We start from the raw sequence: 16,030 nt of genomic DNA, 5'->3' as shown, positions 1-16,030 counted from the left end.
TTCAGCCTTCGGATGACATCCCTCTCCAATTTGGCTGATTATTATGAAGTTAGGAGAACAAAGCCACCTACATTTATAGCTATTTAGTACTGAAAAGGACTTTTTTTATCATCGGTGTTATCACCTGGGCTCACTTCTTTCATATTATTTTTCATGAGATTACTTGGTTGCAATTGTTTGTTGCTTTAGCTTCTTATAAGGTTCACAGATTACACTGTACAGTGCGCCCTTGGCATACGCAGGGATCCGTTCTGGACCCCCCGTAAGCCAAATAGCGCATATGCTCAAGCCCCATTCACTTGAATGGGGCTTGTGCATGCAGCGGCGGCATGCACACGCACACCATGGGCATGCACCCCATTCATTCCAATGGGACGTGCCGCCCCTTGCACCCCATGCGCTCCCCTGCAGCTCTCTACAGGTTTGAGCGTATGCTCAAACCCACGTATGACATGGGTGCACTGTATTACCTTAAAGCCTTGTAATAATATTGAATTTTTCAATGTCTTTTCAAAAAAGGATGGGAGGGTTGTAATTGTTATTGTTCCAGAAAATGTGTATTACTTCCTGTAGATATTGTTAATTATTTGTTTTATCATATGGATAATGTATATGGATACATACAGACTTAATTCCAGGACAGTTTTGTCAGTTTTTTTTAACAGTTGCTGCTGTTTTCTCCTAGAGAAAAATAAAAACACATAGGAGCATACTATAGTAAAAAAAAAAACTGTGGGAACAGATCTGTGTAAAAGCAAAATAAATCAGAAGCAGAAGCAGACCATACTAATGATTCCAACACTAGGTCTACCTATAACAAGACTTCCTTACTTTCTGTTGGATAGCAATTAAATTGGAAATGTGAAGAACTGGAAGAAAATAACATTTTTCTTTCAGCAACAGAAAAAATAACAATATGGGCAAGTTACTCTGATAAAATAAGCAGAGGATTTCCAGACCATTCTCTTGGAAAGAAAAGGAAGGCTAGTTCTTTGTGTTCATTTTGCTGGGGTGAGTTTTCAAACTTTTCAAATTGTGACCCATTTCAATGGGTCACTAAGAGGAGGAGTTAGAAGCCTCATTCTAAAGAGCGCTTAGCAGAGATTTCCTTCTATTTTTTTTATAGTCAAGGAAGTTTTAAAGTACAGAGGAGGGGGTGGGTGGGAACAGTGTTGGAGAGGGGCTCCTTTAAATTTTCAATATTGCACTAAACTTTTTTTCCTTAAGGGGCTTGTGGGGACTTGTATTTAGAGGCAGTGAGTTAGAGACTTGCCTCTGGAAGGAGCTAGTAGCCAGGAGCTCTTTACATAACTATAGTCCCAGTTGATTGAGCTCTTTAACAGAGCTTGGGGACAAAGGCCAAGCCAGCAGGGGTTCTTTACACTGGTGTTTAACAGGAGAAGCCCACAGTCTTGTTTCAGTGCCTCCTTAAGACTTCTCAGTATGAACACTGAAGGACCTGCTGCAGTCACCTGCAACACCTGTGGGATGTTTGTCTTCTTGCCTATGGATGTGGGGAATTTCACATGCACTAAGTGCAAGTTGGTAGCCTTCTTAGAAGAGAAAGTACAGCAGCTGGAGGCCCAGGTAGCTACACTTCAGCATCATAGGGAGCATGAGGTTTTCCTGAACAGAATGGACCAGACGGTCCTGAACGGGAAACACACAGAGGAAGTTGCTGGGATGGAGGAGGTCACTTCACATACAACAGAAGTAGATAGTTGGAGGAAGGTCACACACAAAAATAGGGAAACCAGGGAACATCAAGTGAGTTTGCAGCTACAGAATAGATTTGAATCTCTCTCTATTATCAGGGATGATGAGAAACAGCAGCAGGGACAGACTTCAGGGACAGAGCAAGGGACCCAGAGAGTTCCACCAAAGGGAACAGCCACAGATAAGCCTCGGAGGAGGCGTGTGGTGGTTGTGGGGGACTCCTTGGTTAGGGGTACAGAAGCAGTGGTTTGTGGGCCTGACAAGGTGTCTCGGGAGGTGTGTTGTCTCCCTGGGGCAAAGATCCATGATGTGACAGAGAGGCTGACAAGATTTGTCAAGCCTACTGACCGTTACCCCTTTCTTTTGGTTCATGTGGGAACCAATGATACTGCAAGGCACAGCCTTCAGAATATCAAAAGGGATTATAAGGCTTTGGGTAGGAAGTTGAGGTTGTCATCTCATTTCTTCTCCCAGTTGAAGGGTATGGTCCAGGAAGGGAGAGGAAAATAGCAGAGGTGAATAACTGGCTCCGCAGATGATGCCACCAAGAATGATTTGGATTTTTGGATCATGGTCTGAGGTTCCATGAGGAAGGACTTCTGGCAAGAGATGAGTCGCATACCTCCCTCACAACAGGTTCCTCAGTCTCAGGTCTGCAATCTGTCGTTGCCTTCTCTCCTGGCGCATCACTGCCCGAACAGCTCAGGTTGCCCTCAGCCATATGGTGCCCACCACATACGTCATGCCCTGGACCCGCTGCATGCCCTTTCCAGTCCTGGCTCCTTTCAGTGATCAACCCTGCCTTTGATGACCCACGGAAGTGGCTCACCGTGCCAAGGTCTGTCGCCTGCTCCCTCCGCTGGTGGCTCAATGTCTTGGTGGGCATCCCCTTCCTCACACCACAACCTCAGTCTTCACTGACCACAGATGCATCAAACATGGGCTGGGGAGCCCATGTCAACGATCTCTCTGTCCACAGCAAATAGTCCCCAAAAGAGCGCCAATTGCACATCAACGAGATGCTAGCAATTCAAAAGACACTCAAAGCCTTCGAACCCTCCCTGTGGAACCAGGTCGTCCTCCTCCTCACGGATAACACGATCGTGATGTATTACATCAACAAGCAAGGCGGTACCAGGTCGACCACCCTTCTCGGGCTCACCCTTCAAATCTGGAACTGGTGCATCCAAAGGTGGATCACCTTGTAAGCCATTCATCTCCCCGGAGAGGAGAACGAACTGGCAGACAAATTGAGCTTGAGAGTCTGCACGGAGGACCTCGATGTTCAAAGCTTTGCCCATCCGGATCATTTGCTCAGAAAAGGACAGGTTGCTTACCTGTAACAGTATTTCTTCGAGTGGTCATCTGCGAATACATACAAATGGGTTTCACTGCGCCTGCGCAGTGCTGCTCGGAACCTACTGGAATCACTGGGCAGAGTTTTACTCTGCAACATATTGAAACTTTTTGGCGGTAACTCCGCCCACCCGTTATAAGGCCCCTGCCTTCCCGCTCTTTTCCCCAGTTCCGCAATTTTTCCGCCAAGCAGGCGAAGGAAGAGAGCCAATGAGAGCAGGACACTGAGGGGACGGACGGGTGGGATTTGTATGTATTCGCAGATGACCACTCGAAGAAATACTGTTACAGGTAAGCAACCTGTCCTTCTTCTTCGTGGTCTCTGCGAATCATACAAATGGGTTTAGACTGACAAGCTTAGGTATGTGGCGGAGGGAGTGTCCTGAGACCAAAGCTATGGTAAACCAAAGGTATATTTATTACAAATAAACATCCTGAACCATAAAGAGTCAGTCTTTTTGTTCATGCATAGATAAAATAGCAACAACTTTGCTAAACCTGAGAAGGGAGCAGAGGTCATGCAAGACCGATCCCATAGGAGTTGTGCAAATCAACATTCAACAGTATAAACCGTGTAAACTGTATAACACAAATACATCAGTAGTGCAATCAATGCAACCCTGAAACCAACACAGCCCTCCCGAAAGCTGCGTCTCGGATGGCCCTGGTGTCCAACCTGTAATGCTTAATAAAAGTGAGAGGTTGGGACCAGACAGCAGCCTTACAGACATCCTCCAAAGGAATCCCAGACAGGAATGCTGAGGATGCCGCCACAGCTCTTGTGGAATGTGACCGAACCCTGCCAGGGAGAGGTTTGCCCAGCAGTTCATAGCAGAGGTGGATGGTACTGGCCACCCATTTGGAGAACCTCTGCGTAGACACGGGCAACCCCTTCTTCGGTTCCGAGTAGCATTGAAAGAGTCTCTCGGACCGGCTGGAGGCAGCAGTTCTGTCCAGGTAAAACGCCAGCGCCCTCCTGACATCAAGGGAGTGTAAGCGTCGCTCCTCGTCCGACGTCGGATCGGATGCTAGAGTGGGCAACACAATGTCCTGGCACATGTGGAAAGCAGACACCACCTTTGGCAAGAAGGTGATGTCCATACGGAGGACCACCTTGTCCTTGTGGAACCTCAGGAATGGTTCGTCCCTCCGTAAGGCACAGAGTTCGCCCGCACGGCGGGCAGAGGTGATGGCCACAAGGAAAGCGGTTTTCCAAGTCAACAGTCTCAAGTCCGCTGAGGCCATGGGTTCAAAGGGCTTGGATTGGAGAGCGGACAGTACCGACTCCAAGCTCCAAGCCGGTGTTGGTACCGACACAGGAGGATATAGGTTGGCACAACCCTTCAGAAAGCCCTTCACCAAGGGATCCTTAAAGAAAGACACCCTCCCCCCGAACTGATATTTTGCACAAATGGCAGAAAGGTAGCCTTTGATGGATGTGAGGGACAGCCCTCCGTTCAAAAGCGCCATCAAAAACTCTAGCACCACTGGAGTGGAAACCTGTGCAGGAGACAAGCCCTTCTGGTCAAGGAAGAGGCAAAATCTCCTCCATTTCAGGGCATAAGAACGCTGGGTGGAAGGTTTTCTGGCAGCCAGGATCACCGTCCTAACCGATTCCGGCAAGGCGGTCAGGGCCGGATCTTCCAGGCCACCAGCGGCAGGCTCTCGATGTCCGGGTGGAGAATTCGTCCGTCCTGGATCGAGAGCAGGTCCGGACGCGGGTCGAGACGGAGGAAGCATCTCCCGGAGAGGTGGAGAAGGGATGCGAACCATGGTTGTCTCGGCCACCACGGGGTGATCAGGATCGCCTGCGAGCGGTCCATTGTCATTTTGGACACCACCCTGACGATGAGGGGGAACGGAGGGAAGGCGTAGAGGAGCTCCCCCGTCCAGAGGAAAGCGAATGCGTCTCCAAGGGATCCGTCGAATCGCTTCCTGGAGCAGAACTGGGGACAGTGGCTGTTCCAGCTGGTCGCGAAGAGGTCGATCCGGGGGGTTCCCCACCGATCGAAGAGGTCGCTGACCGTCTCGGGATGGAGCCTCCACTCGTGGCACACCGATGGAGATCTGCTGAGGCGGTCTGCCAGCTCGTTGTCCTCTCCGGGAAGGTGAATCGCCTGGAGGAGGACACGTCTTTGGATGCACCAGTTCCAGATGCGGAGCGTGAGGTCGAGCAGGGTCCTGGACTTGGTACCACCTTGCTTGTTGATGTAGTACATTACGGTGGTGTTGTCCGTCCTCAGGAGGACCACTCTTCCTGAGACAGCAAACTCGAATGCCCTCAAAGCCTTCTCCACTGCGAGCATCTCCAAAGCGTTGATGTGGAGGAGCTTGTCTTGTGCGGACCACCTGTCCTTGACGACAAGGTCGAGCAGGTGGGCGCCCCATCCCTCCAGGGATGCATCGGTTGTCAGCGTCAGCTGTGACTGAGGCTGATGGAAAGGCATCCCGGTGCAGACGTTGGAGCCGTCTAGCCACCATCTGAGGGAAGCGGCTATAGGTCTGGGTACCGTGAGCCACTTTGAAGGTGGGTCCGTCAACGGAGAGAAGACGGAGAGGAACCAGGATTGGAGAGGACGAAGACGCAGTCTTGCCCAGGGGGTGACGAATGTCGTCGATGCCATGTGGCCCAGGGCGACTTGGACGTCTCTGGCTCTTATCCTTCTGTGTGAGATGCACGGCCTGAGGGATGTAGCCAGGGCCTGAAACCGGTCCGGAGGAAGGAAGGCTAGGCAGTTGTCGGAGTCGAGGATGGCCCCGATGAACTTGACCTGTCTGGTCGGCGTGAAGTGGGACTTTTCCCTGTTGACAACCAGCCCAAGGGAGTCGAAGAGGTGCAAGGCGAATGAGACTGCCTCGTGCAGCTCTTCCTGGGATTCGGCTGCAAACAGCCAGTCGTCCAGGTAGGGAAAAACCATGAAGCCCTTCTGATGAAGGTATGCCACCACCGGCGCCATGCACTTCGTGAAGACTCGTGGGGCCGTGGCCAAGCCGAACGGGAGCACGTTGTAGTGGTACGAGTCGGAGCCGACAGCGAAGGCGAGGAATCTCCGGTGGGATTCTCGGATCCCGATGTGGAAATAGGCGTCCTTCAGGTCGACAGTCGCGAACCACAGGCCCTGGTGGAGGAGAGGCAGAATGGAGGCCATGGTTACCATTCGGAAGCGACGGTAGTTCAAAAACAAGTTCACTTGTCTCAAGTCCAGGATGGGCCTAACGCCCCCGTCAGCTTTAGGTACGGTGAAGTACCTGGAGAAAAAGGCCCGAGGATGTTGGTCGGGCGGTAAAGGGGAGATTGCCCCCTTACAAAGCAAGGTGCGCACTTCGTCGAGAAGGGTGTCCGAGGGGGGAGTGGACATGAAGGCTCCAGTTGGAGGGAGCTCTTGGAACTCGAGGGCATAACCCCTACGGACGATGTTAAGAACCCACGAGTCCGATGTTATAGAGGCCCAGGCGTTAAAATAGGGCCTCAAGATGTCCATAAAGAAGAGGGGTGAAGGGGAGACGAAGCGCGCTGCGTCCTTTCAGGCTCTCTTCTTCCCCTGGTCGGTATCCTGCCGGCGGGACTTGCGGTACCGAGGCGGGAAGGTGCGACGGCCAGAGGAGGAGGAAGACTGCGAAGGGAAGCGCTGTCTCTGAGAGCCTTGGTGCTGGGGCTGTCGGTCCCGGGAGAAGATCCCTTGTGACTGACCTTGCGGCTGCCACGGGCGCTGTCGCTTCCGGAACGGAGAAGCCGGTGCTGAAGACATGCCGTGCTTCTTCGCCGCCGCCTTCATCCTGAACTTGCGGTTCAGGCGGTCGTCGGTCTCGGCGTGGAAGAGGCCGGTCCCGTCGAGCGGCATGTCCTCAATGGCCGCTCTAACCGTCGGGTTGAGGTCGGAGGCCCTGAGCCACGCGTGGCGCCGAAGAGCCATGGCAGCTGACATGGACCTCCCGGAGCAGTCCGCCATGTTCCTGGAAGTGGTGATTAGCCAGCTTCCGATGGAGTGCGCCTCGTCTCTGATCTCCACCAGCTGCCTCTGGATGTCATCTGGGACGTCCGGAACCATGGGAGAGATCCGTTCCATGAGGGTTTGAATGTAGGCCCCCATGCAGGCGGTGTAGTTGGCGGCCTTGACCCCAAGAGCCGAAGCCGAATAAGCCTTTTTTGCCAGTCCATCGATCTTCTTTGCCTCTTTGTCGACAGGGGAAGTAGCCTGCTTCGGAACGAAGCTGTGCTGGGCCCCCTCCACAATGGCCGAGTTTGGTCTGGGGTGTTCTGCCAACCAGGAGCAACTCGCCGGGGCGACCCTATAGAGGGATTGGACCTTGCGGGAGGGTGCCGATAGGGCGGCCGGAGCATCCCAGGACCTTTTTACGATGGTCTGGAGAGAGGGGAGGAGAGGAAGGCATGGCGGAGTGGGGACCCGTCCATGCACCCTACGCTCGACCGGGTCCTCTGCGTCGTCCTCCGCAGCTGCGAGCTCGATGTCGAGGGCCCGTGACATCCTGACCACGTGCTCTGTGAAGGCCCTGACGTCGTCCGACGGCGAAGACGGCCCTGGGTTGTGCATCCTCTGAGGGGAGGCCGAACCCGAGAGGACATCCTCGTCCGAGGGTGCCTCCGAAGGTGGCAGCGGTTCGTCCTCAGAATCCAGGTCGGAGGAGAGGGGGTCCGTCACCCTGACCTGGGATCTCGGGCGGACGAAGTCCACTGATGATCGGGAGCGTCTGCGGGTTGAGGACGGCGACCTCTCACGAGTACGGAGTGGAGACGGCGACCTCTCGCGTCTACGGGGCGGCGATGATGACCTCTCGTAGACCGACACGGTGGGAACCGATCTGGCCGGGTCGGCTCGGTCTACGGGGTGGGGGTTCAGTCTGGTGAACTCCCTCAGGGCTCTGTCCTCCGGCACCGACATGTAGTAGCGGCGCGACTGCACGTCGTAGAAGAGGTCCGGGATCCCCTGTATGTGGGCCGAGTGACCTTCATCATCGGTCGCCGGATGGGAAGGAGACCGATGATCAGGAGAGCGAGGGGCGTCATCCGTCCCGTGGATGAAGTCCAAGGCCGGGGGAGGCAGGGATGTAACTGGGGTCCCCTGGTCTACCGGCGTCGGCTCCTGGTATGGAGCTGGCAAGGCGGAGGCGCGGGCCTGTCTGGAGTGGGAGCGCTCCTTGTCCTTTGCCCTCAGCGGGTCGGTGGTGGGCCGGTCCTTGGAGGGCTTGGCCTTCTTAGGGGCCGGATCACGGTCAGCCTTGTCATGGTGCCTCTTCTTCCCAGGCTTGGGAGTCTCCTCCGATGGGAAGAAAGGGTTGTCCGGGAGGTCCAGGAGGACAGCAGTCGGTGTCGATGACGAAGGCCTCGGGGACCTTGTTCCTTGCACCGGTTCGGTATGGTCGCTAGGCATCGCATGCCGTGATCCCTTGGATGCCTTGGAGGACAAAGGCGAGGCGAGATGGACCTCCGGTTTGGGAGCCTCCTTGGAACGGGGGCACTCCGATCCCTCCTTTGGCTTGGAGGCCCGTTCGGTACCCTCAGTCCCCGATGGCTTATGGGGGCGCTTGGAGGGTTTGTCGGTGGCACTGGGCGGTTTGGAGCCACGGGCCACATCGGAGGTGGTGGAAGGAGTCCCGGCCGGGACGCACACCACGCTGGGGACGGCGGCTCTCCCCGATCCCACGCTGGAGACACTTGCCCGAGAAGATGAAGCGGGGGGTGGCAGAGGCGGGACAGAAGAAGACCGCGGACCCCTTTCTTGCAATTTCCCCAGGGCAATCGCCGAAGTAAGCCGGGACTCACGGTTTTTCCGGGCCTGGGAAGAGAGGGATCTGCAGAGTGCGCAGGCCTTGGGATCGTGGCTTGGACCAAGGCAAAGCAAGCAGGTGGAGTGCGGGTCCTGAACGGGCATCTTGCCCTTGCAAATGTCGCACTTCTTGAAAGCCGCAGGCATTTCAAAGTCGCCAAGTCGATGGGAGATCCGAAAACGAAGTCAACAGTCCGAAGGTCCGAAGTTACCAGGGGCAGGAGACAAAGAATGGTCAAAACGAAAGTGATTCCAAGCAAGCAAAGCAAGCGAAGGTTCCTCTGAAGCAGCTAGCGCGGCGGAAAAAAGGAACTGGGGAAAAGAGCGGGAAGGCAGGGGCCTTATAACGGGTGGGCGGAGTTACCGCCAAAAAGTTTCAATATGTTGCAGAGTAAAACTCTGCCCAGTGATTCCAGTAGGTTCCGAGCAGCACTGCGCAGGCGCAGTGAAACCCATTTGTATGATTCGCAGAGACCACGAAGAAGAAAGAGAAGATGTTGTCAGAGAAGGAGGGAGTCTCAAGGAGCACCAAGGATCGTGGCTGGGAATGCACCCAATCTCATCTTAAAAACGTCCAATGAAGCCGAGTCCACCATCTTTCAAGACAGCCTGCTCCATTGTCCCAACAGCTCTGTCAGGAAGTTCCTGTTCCCTTCATAGGCATGTCTGGGGAGAACAGGAGAGAGCTGGAGCGTGTCCAGAGGAGGGTGACCCAAATGGTGAAGGGTCTGGAAAGCATGCCCTACGAGGAGAGACTTAGGGAGCTGGGTATGTTTAGCCTGGAGAAGAGACGATTAAGATGTGATATGATAGACCCCTGTTTAAGTATTTGAAGAGGTGTCACATTGTGGATGGAGCAAGCTTGTTTTCTGCTGTTCCAGAGACTAGGATCCAGAGCAATGGATGCAAGCTACAGGAAAAGAGATGCCATCTCAACATTAGGAAGAGCCTCTTGACAAAAAGAATTGCAGAGCAGTGGAGCAGACTCGCTCGGAGTTTGGTGGAATCTCCCTCCTTGGAGGTCTTTAAACAGAGACTGGGTGGACATCTGTTGGGGGTGCTTTGGCTGTGAGTTCCTGCATGGCAGAGGGTTGGACTGGCTGACCCTTGTGGTCTCTTCCAACTCTATGATTGTATGATAGTTTTTTAAAATACTGTCTTAAGGGGGGAGGGATAAAGTGTTTTTAATTGTCATATTTTATATTTTACTGTTGTTAACCGCCCGGATTGGTTTGCCAGAAGGCGGTATACAAATAACAATAATAATAATAATAATAATAATAATAATAATTATTATTATTATTATTATTATTATTATTATTAAAATTCAGATAGGCCTACCCTAAAGGCACCAGATCCCGTCTGAGCCTGGAAGCTAAGCACTGTCAGTTATTAGTTGGAGGAGAGATCACCAATGAATACCAGATGCTGTAGGCTACATTTCAGAGGAAGGAACTGGCAAAACGATCTCTGAGGTGTCTTTGCCTATGAAAACCCAAGGAAATTCATGGGGTCATCATAAGGATACTTGAAAGCACATTGACAAGAGGGCCTGAGAGGCTATTGGTACAGGGAGCGAAGGGCTGACTTGCAAGGAGACAGCAGAGGTTGACTGCATGGGATGGGACGGTTCCGCTCGAGAGACGGAGGAGAGGCGCGACCAAAGAATGGATCCAGCAGTTGACCTTGGTGGAGGCAAGGTGGGTTCAACCAGTTGGAAGGTTGAGATGAACCGGCCACCACGCACTTCAGATGGATCAAGAGGCAGGAAGTACGATCCCGTAGCTTGATCAAAGATGACATCCCATCTAGGGTGTTCAGCAATGACAGAGGCTGCCTCGTAATCTTGTTCATCCTCTAAATTTACAACCTCCAACATTTGGGAGAGTCGGTCTGGGATCACCGCATGGGTGAGAGGGGAAGCTTCCTCTTCGCCCTCCGAGAGTTGGTAGGGCTTGGCAAGGGAATGTAAAAAGGTTGGGCCCGAGAGTCGGGACCAGGAGACGTCTCGGTGAGAGGTGCTGGTTTGGCACACGGTACCAAAGCCAGGTCAGTGTCGGCTGGCTGGAGTGGTACGTTGGGTGTGGGACTGGCGGTCGGTGCCAGAGTCCGCAAAAAGACGAGGTTTTTTTGCGGGATGAGTCCCTGGACTTGTGCTTCTTTTTGTCCGATTTGGAGGACTCAGAAGACTTACTCTTCTTCGATGAGGATGGGTGGCCAGCCACATCCTGGTTCATGGACCTCAGTTTGTCTGGGGTTTGGGACTCAGAGACATCCGTATGGGGTTTGCCCTCGACTGTGGTAGCTTTGGTAGGGACCCTCGGAGGAAACAAAGGGGTAGTGCCCTCGGCAGAAGTAGCCTTGCCAAGGACCCCAGAAGCCAGAGATGAGAGCTTGCCCTTAGCGGAGGTAGCCTTGGCAGAGGCTCTGGAGGAAGCAGGAGGCCTCAAAATTTGTGCGTAGAGCATGGATCTCAAGAGCATTTCCCTGTTTTTTCTGACCTGTGGAGTAAAGGAGATGCTTTGAGGGCAGGAAGCAAGGACGTGACCCTCACCCAGGCAGAGGAGGCACAGAGAGCGTCCGTTGAGTGCCCGGATGTTGGTCCCACAATCGGAGCACTTCTTAAAAGAATGAGCAGATATTTTTCAACAAGCCAGGGGACGAAGAGAGAGAATGGTTGAGGAGTCAGAGTTGTTACCGTTAGTCAGAGTCCAAAACCAAGTTCAAATGCAATCCAAAAGAGTGGTCAGGCAAAACGAAGTCAGAGCAAACGCAGTAGATAAAAGCAAAAGCTAAGGAAGGAGCAATTCCTGAGCGAGGTTCCTAAGCTTCCCACGCAGCGGACAAAAGGAAAGCGTGGGAAGACCTCCTGCCTATAGAGGGTGGGTGGAACTACCGCCAAAAAGTCTTCCCTAGTGATTCCAGTAGGATCTGGAAATGCTGGGCAGGCGCAGAATAACCCATTTGTGTGCTTCGCAGAGACCACGAAAAAGAAGGTAACTGTTACATGGATTTGTAATTGGTTGACTGGCCAAACTCAAAGGATGCTCAACAATGGCTCCTTTTCATCCTGGAGAGAAGTGATCAGTGGGGTCCCACAGGGCTCTGTCCTGGGCCCAGTGCTATTCAACATCTTTATCAATGACTTGGATGACAGAATCAGGGGCATACTTATCAAATTTGCAGATGACACCAAATTAGGAGTAGCAGCTAATACCCCAGAGGACAGGATCAAGATTCAAAATGGCCTTGATAAGATTGGAAAGCTGGGCCAAGGCTAACAAAATGAATTGCAACATGGAGAAATGTAAGGTACTGCACTTAGGACAGAAAAATGAAATGTACAGATATAGGAGGGGGGACACCTGGCTGAATGAAACTACGTATGAAAGGGATCTAGGAGTCCAAGTAGACCACAAATTGAACATGAGTCAACAGTGCGATGTGGCAGCTAACAAGGCCAATGCGATTTTAGGCTGCTTCAATAGAAGTATAGTGTCTAGATCAAGGGAAGTAATAGCCACTCTATTCTGCTCTGGTCAGGCCCCACCTGGAATTCTGTGTCCAGTTCTGGGCGCCACAATTTAAAAAAGATGTTGAAAAACTGGAGCGTGTCCAAAGGAGGGTGACTAAAATGGTGAAGGGTCTGGAAACCATGCCCTATGAGGAAAGAGGGAGCTGGGGATGTTTAGCCTGGAAAAGAGAAGGATAGGCGGTGATATGATAGCCCTGTTTAAATACTGCACTTGAAGGAGGGAGCAAGCTTGTTTTCTGCTGCTCCAGAGACTAGGACCCGGAGCAATGGAGTCAAGCTCCAGGAAAAGAGATTCCACCTCAACATTAGGAAGAACTTCCTGACATAAAGGAATGTTCAACAGTGGAACACACTCCCTCAGAGTGTAGTGGAGTCTCCCTCCTTGGAGGTCTTTAAACAGAGGCTGGATGGCCATCTGCCGGGGATGCTTTGATTTAGATTTCCTGTATGGCAGGGGTTTGGACTGGATGGCCCTTGCGGTCTCTTCCAACTCTATGATTCAAAGATCATAAAGTGGCTGAAAATGAATGTTACTCTCAAAAACAAACAAACAAAAAAAAAAACCAACAAAAAACAAAAACAAAAAAAACCAAGTATTATGAGGTGGTTTAAATTTATCATTCCAACCAGCACAAAGGCAATAAGTCTCTTCTGAAGACATATGGGAACCTATAAAAGATGTACAAAGATGATTCATACATTTGTGTGGGTCTATGGATATGTGGATAAGTGTGGAATAGTACACACACAAATGCAAACACATACATAGACAAACAGAAAAGGAGACATATTTATTATCTTAGAATTAAAGTCTAATAATGAATACAAACTTGATGACATTGTGAAATCTTGGTATGACTTCCGTAAAGCCATTAAATCTAATGTCCTTGTGATTTACTACCCAACATCTGTTTTACTGTATTTCCAAATGTTTGTATTTTGAATGTTTAAAGAAATTTAATAGAGTACTTAAAACACAAAGTAAGAATGTGATCTGAATAGGGCCTGTGCTGCATTATTCAGAGAAAATTCTTCCCTAAAACAACTCTCATTTGAAGCAGGTTTCAAATACTTTACCTAAGAAATCTTTCTACAACTTCAGATAATAGTTAATAGTGTGGGTCAATCCTTGCAAAACTACATAACATGATTCAAATCAAACCCATGATTCTCAAATGAGGATGCAAAACCATTACCTGATAACAAGTTCTTACCTCATTGTATCTTGTGATAAGGGGCTGCCTTGATGCAACTGTTGTGGTACCATCCATTTTGAGGTAGGAATAGCTTCTTTGCTTCAGAAATGCCTCAAGGATGTGCAGCATCTGCAGCATGGGGGAAAGTGGATTAAGAAAACAATTTGGTGAAGAGCATCAAATTAAAATAGATATTTTATCTATTTAATCAATTTATAGATGGCTCACCATAATACCCTGAAAAACTTTATAAAACTTGCCTGCTCACTTGCTATCCCTGCCTCTTTCTCCACCCTCCCTTCCTCTTTCCCCAGTGGTTGGGGTGCACATGGAAGCATGAGGCACAGCAGAGGAAAGGAGCCTGGGAGGGTGGTCAGGGATAGAAGCAGGCAGGCATGAGGGGTGCATAGGACCTAGATCCCCTTCCCTCCCTGTCCTCTATTGGGCTCCGCTGCTGCTGTGGTCCCTGTTTGCTCTTCCTATCGCTTTTCACCATGGCCAGGGCACACATGGAGGTGCTAGGTGCAGTGAAGGAAAGGGAAGGAGCTCATCTTCTCTCTCTCTCTCTCTCTCTCTCATCCCTTCTTCCTGCCTTCCTTTGGATAAACTCATAAACAACTGAATATTGCAGATGTTAAATTGAATACTCACAAATAGTTGAAACTGCAGATGTTAAACATGAGAATGTGGAAGGACTGTATACAGACAAGGCTACTTTCACAGCAAGAATTGGAAATATAAAATATATATTAAAGTACCCAAATCCCATTAACTGAAACAATTCAAATTTGAAAGAGCTCTCAGAACTCAAAAATCTTAAATAAGCCCAATATAAATTTGTCTATTTTTTCCAGATTTTTTTTACTGTTGAACACTGGATAGCATGTGGAGGGCATTCCAAAAAATGGGTATCACTTCTGGGTTAAAGCTAGATGTCAATGAGAAGATTGTGGTACAGTATGATAAGTACTCTTGGCAAATATTATAAGTGCTTTTCTGACTGCTACTTTTTTAAAAAGCAACTGTTTGCTTTCACTTTAACTTCACACATACTCCTCAAAACCTGAAAAGATATGTTCATCCATTCCAAATATAAAACGGGAAGTAATCCTAATCAGAGAGCCAGCACAGCACAGTGGCTCAAGTGCTGGACTACAATGCTGGAGATCATATCCTTGTTCAATCATGGAAATGTTTTGGGTGACCTTGGACAAGTTACTGTACACTCACTCAACTTCAGTGGAAGGCAAAGGCAACCCCCACCCTCGAACAAATCTTGCCAGGAAAATCCTGCTATAGGTTTGAATTAGAGTTGCCATAAATTGGAAATGACTTGACGTACACAATCCTAATTAGCATACATCTGCAGCACCTGGAAAGATCCACTAATTCATAATGAAGAATAAAAAATATTAAAACCCATCTTATCAATAATCACTGTAAAATGTAGCAAAGGAAAGGAATGCTTTGTACTAGAACAACAACATATATATATATATATATATATATATATATGTGTGTGTGTGTGTGTGGACAGGTTGCATACCTTTAACAGTATTTCTTCGAGTGGTCATCTGCGAATACATACAAATGGGTTGTACTGCACCTGCACACTGCTGCTCGGAAAACTTTTAGAATCACTGGGCAAGGTCAACTTTGCAACTTTTTGGCGGTAGCTCTGCCCATCCGTTTTAAGCCCCCTGCATTCCTGCTCTTTCCCCAGTTCCGAAATGTACGCTGCGTGAGCAACATGAGAATGAGCCAATGAAGAGCAGGACACTGAGGGGAGAACGGGCGGGATTTGTATGTATTCGCAGATGACCACTCGAAGAAATACCGTTACAGGTATGCAACCTGTCCTTCTTCTTCGTGGTCTCTGCAAATCATACAAATGAGTTGAGACTGACAAGCTTAGGTCAGTGGTGGAGGGAGTGTCATGACACCAAAGTAAGGTTCAAACAAACTGTATTTATTACACAATAAAATTATTAACCCAAGAACTGTGTCAATTGTATTCTGTACTTCAAAAAACAGTACTTAAACTCGTTTAAGTGAAAGGTGCATAAAAAACACATTAGGTCATGCAAGACCTATGTAAACTATGAGAATACTGTAAACAAGCCAATTCTGGCAAAAGACATACATATCAAGAACATGTAAACAATGGAATGCAGTGCAATCAATGTAAACCTGAAACCAACACTGCCCTCCCAAAGGCTGCATCCCGTTTGGCCCTGGTGTCCAGCCTGTAATGCTTGATGTCGGTATGGAGGAGAACTTTATCCTTATGGAACCTTAAGAGAGGCTGGTCCCTCCCGCAAGGCACAGAGTTTGCCTGCACAGTGGGCAGAGGTGATGGCCACAAGGAAGGTTGTCTTGCACGTCAAGAATCTCAAGTCAGTTGTGGCCAAGGGGTCAAAGGGCTTGGATTGCAAGGCAGA

The 16,030-nt window shown here is 50.1% G+C and overlaps 1 protein-coding gene across 2 annotated transcripts in view; it reads right to left on the bottom strand.

Annotated features, from left to right (window-relative positions):
* The window catches only part of ERCC6 (ERCC excision repair 6, chromatin remodeling factor), a 124,332-nt gene that overhangs the window by 26,083 nt on the left and 82,219 nt on the right, over positions 1-16,030 (bottom strand). For both annotated transcript variants that reach the window (XM_089510895.1, XM_089510896.1), the window contains exon 14: positions 13,608-13,718. In XM_089510895.1, coding sequence (XP_089367021.1) covers positions 13,608-13,718 — 111 coding nt within the window. The remainder of the gene's footprint in view (positions 1-13,607; positions 13,719-16,030) is intronic.

Source organism: Sceloporus occidentalis, unplaced genomic scaffold, assembly GCF_023333645.1.
Source record: "Sceloporus occidentalis isolate IW3139 unplaced genomic scaffold, rSceOcc1.0.p SCAF_2, whole genome shotgun sequence".
NCBI classification, from domain to species: Eukaryota; Metazoa; Chordata; class Lepidosauria; order Squamata; family Phrynosomatidae; genus Sceloporus; species Sceloporus occidentalis.
The sequence above is the reverse complement of the archived record's forward strand: the minus strand, read 5'-3'. Positions and strand labels throughout refer to the sequence as shown.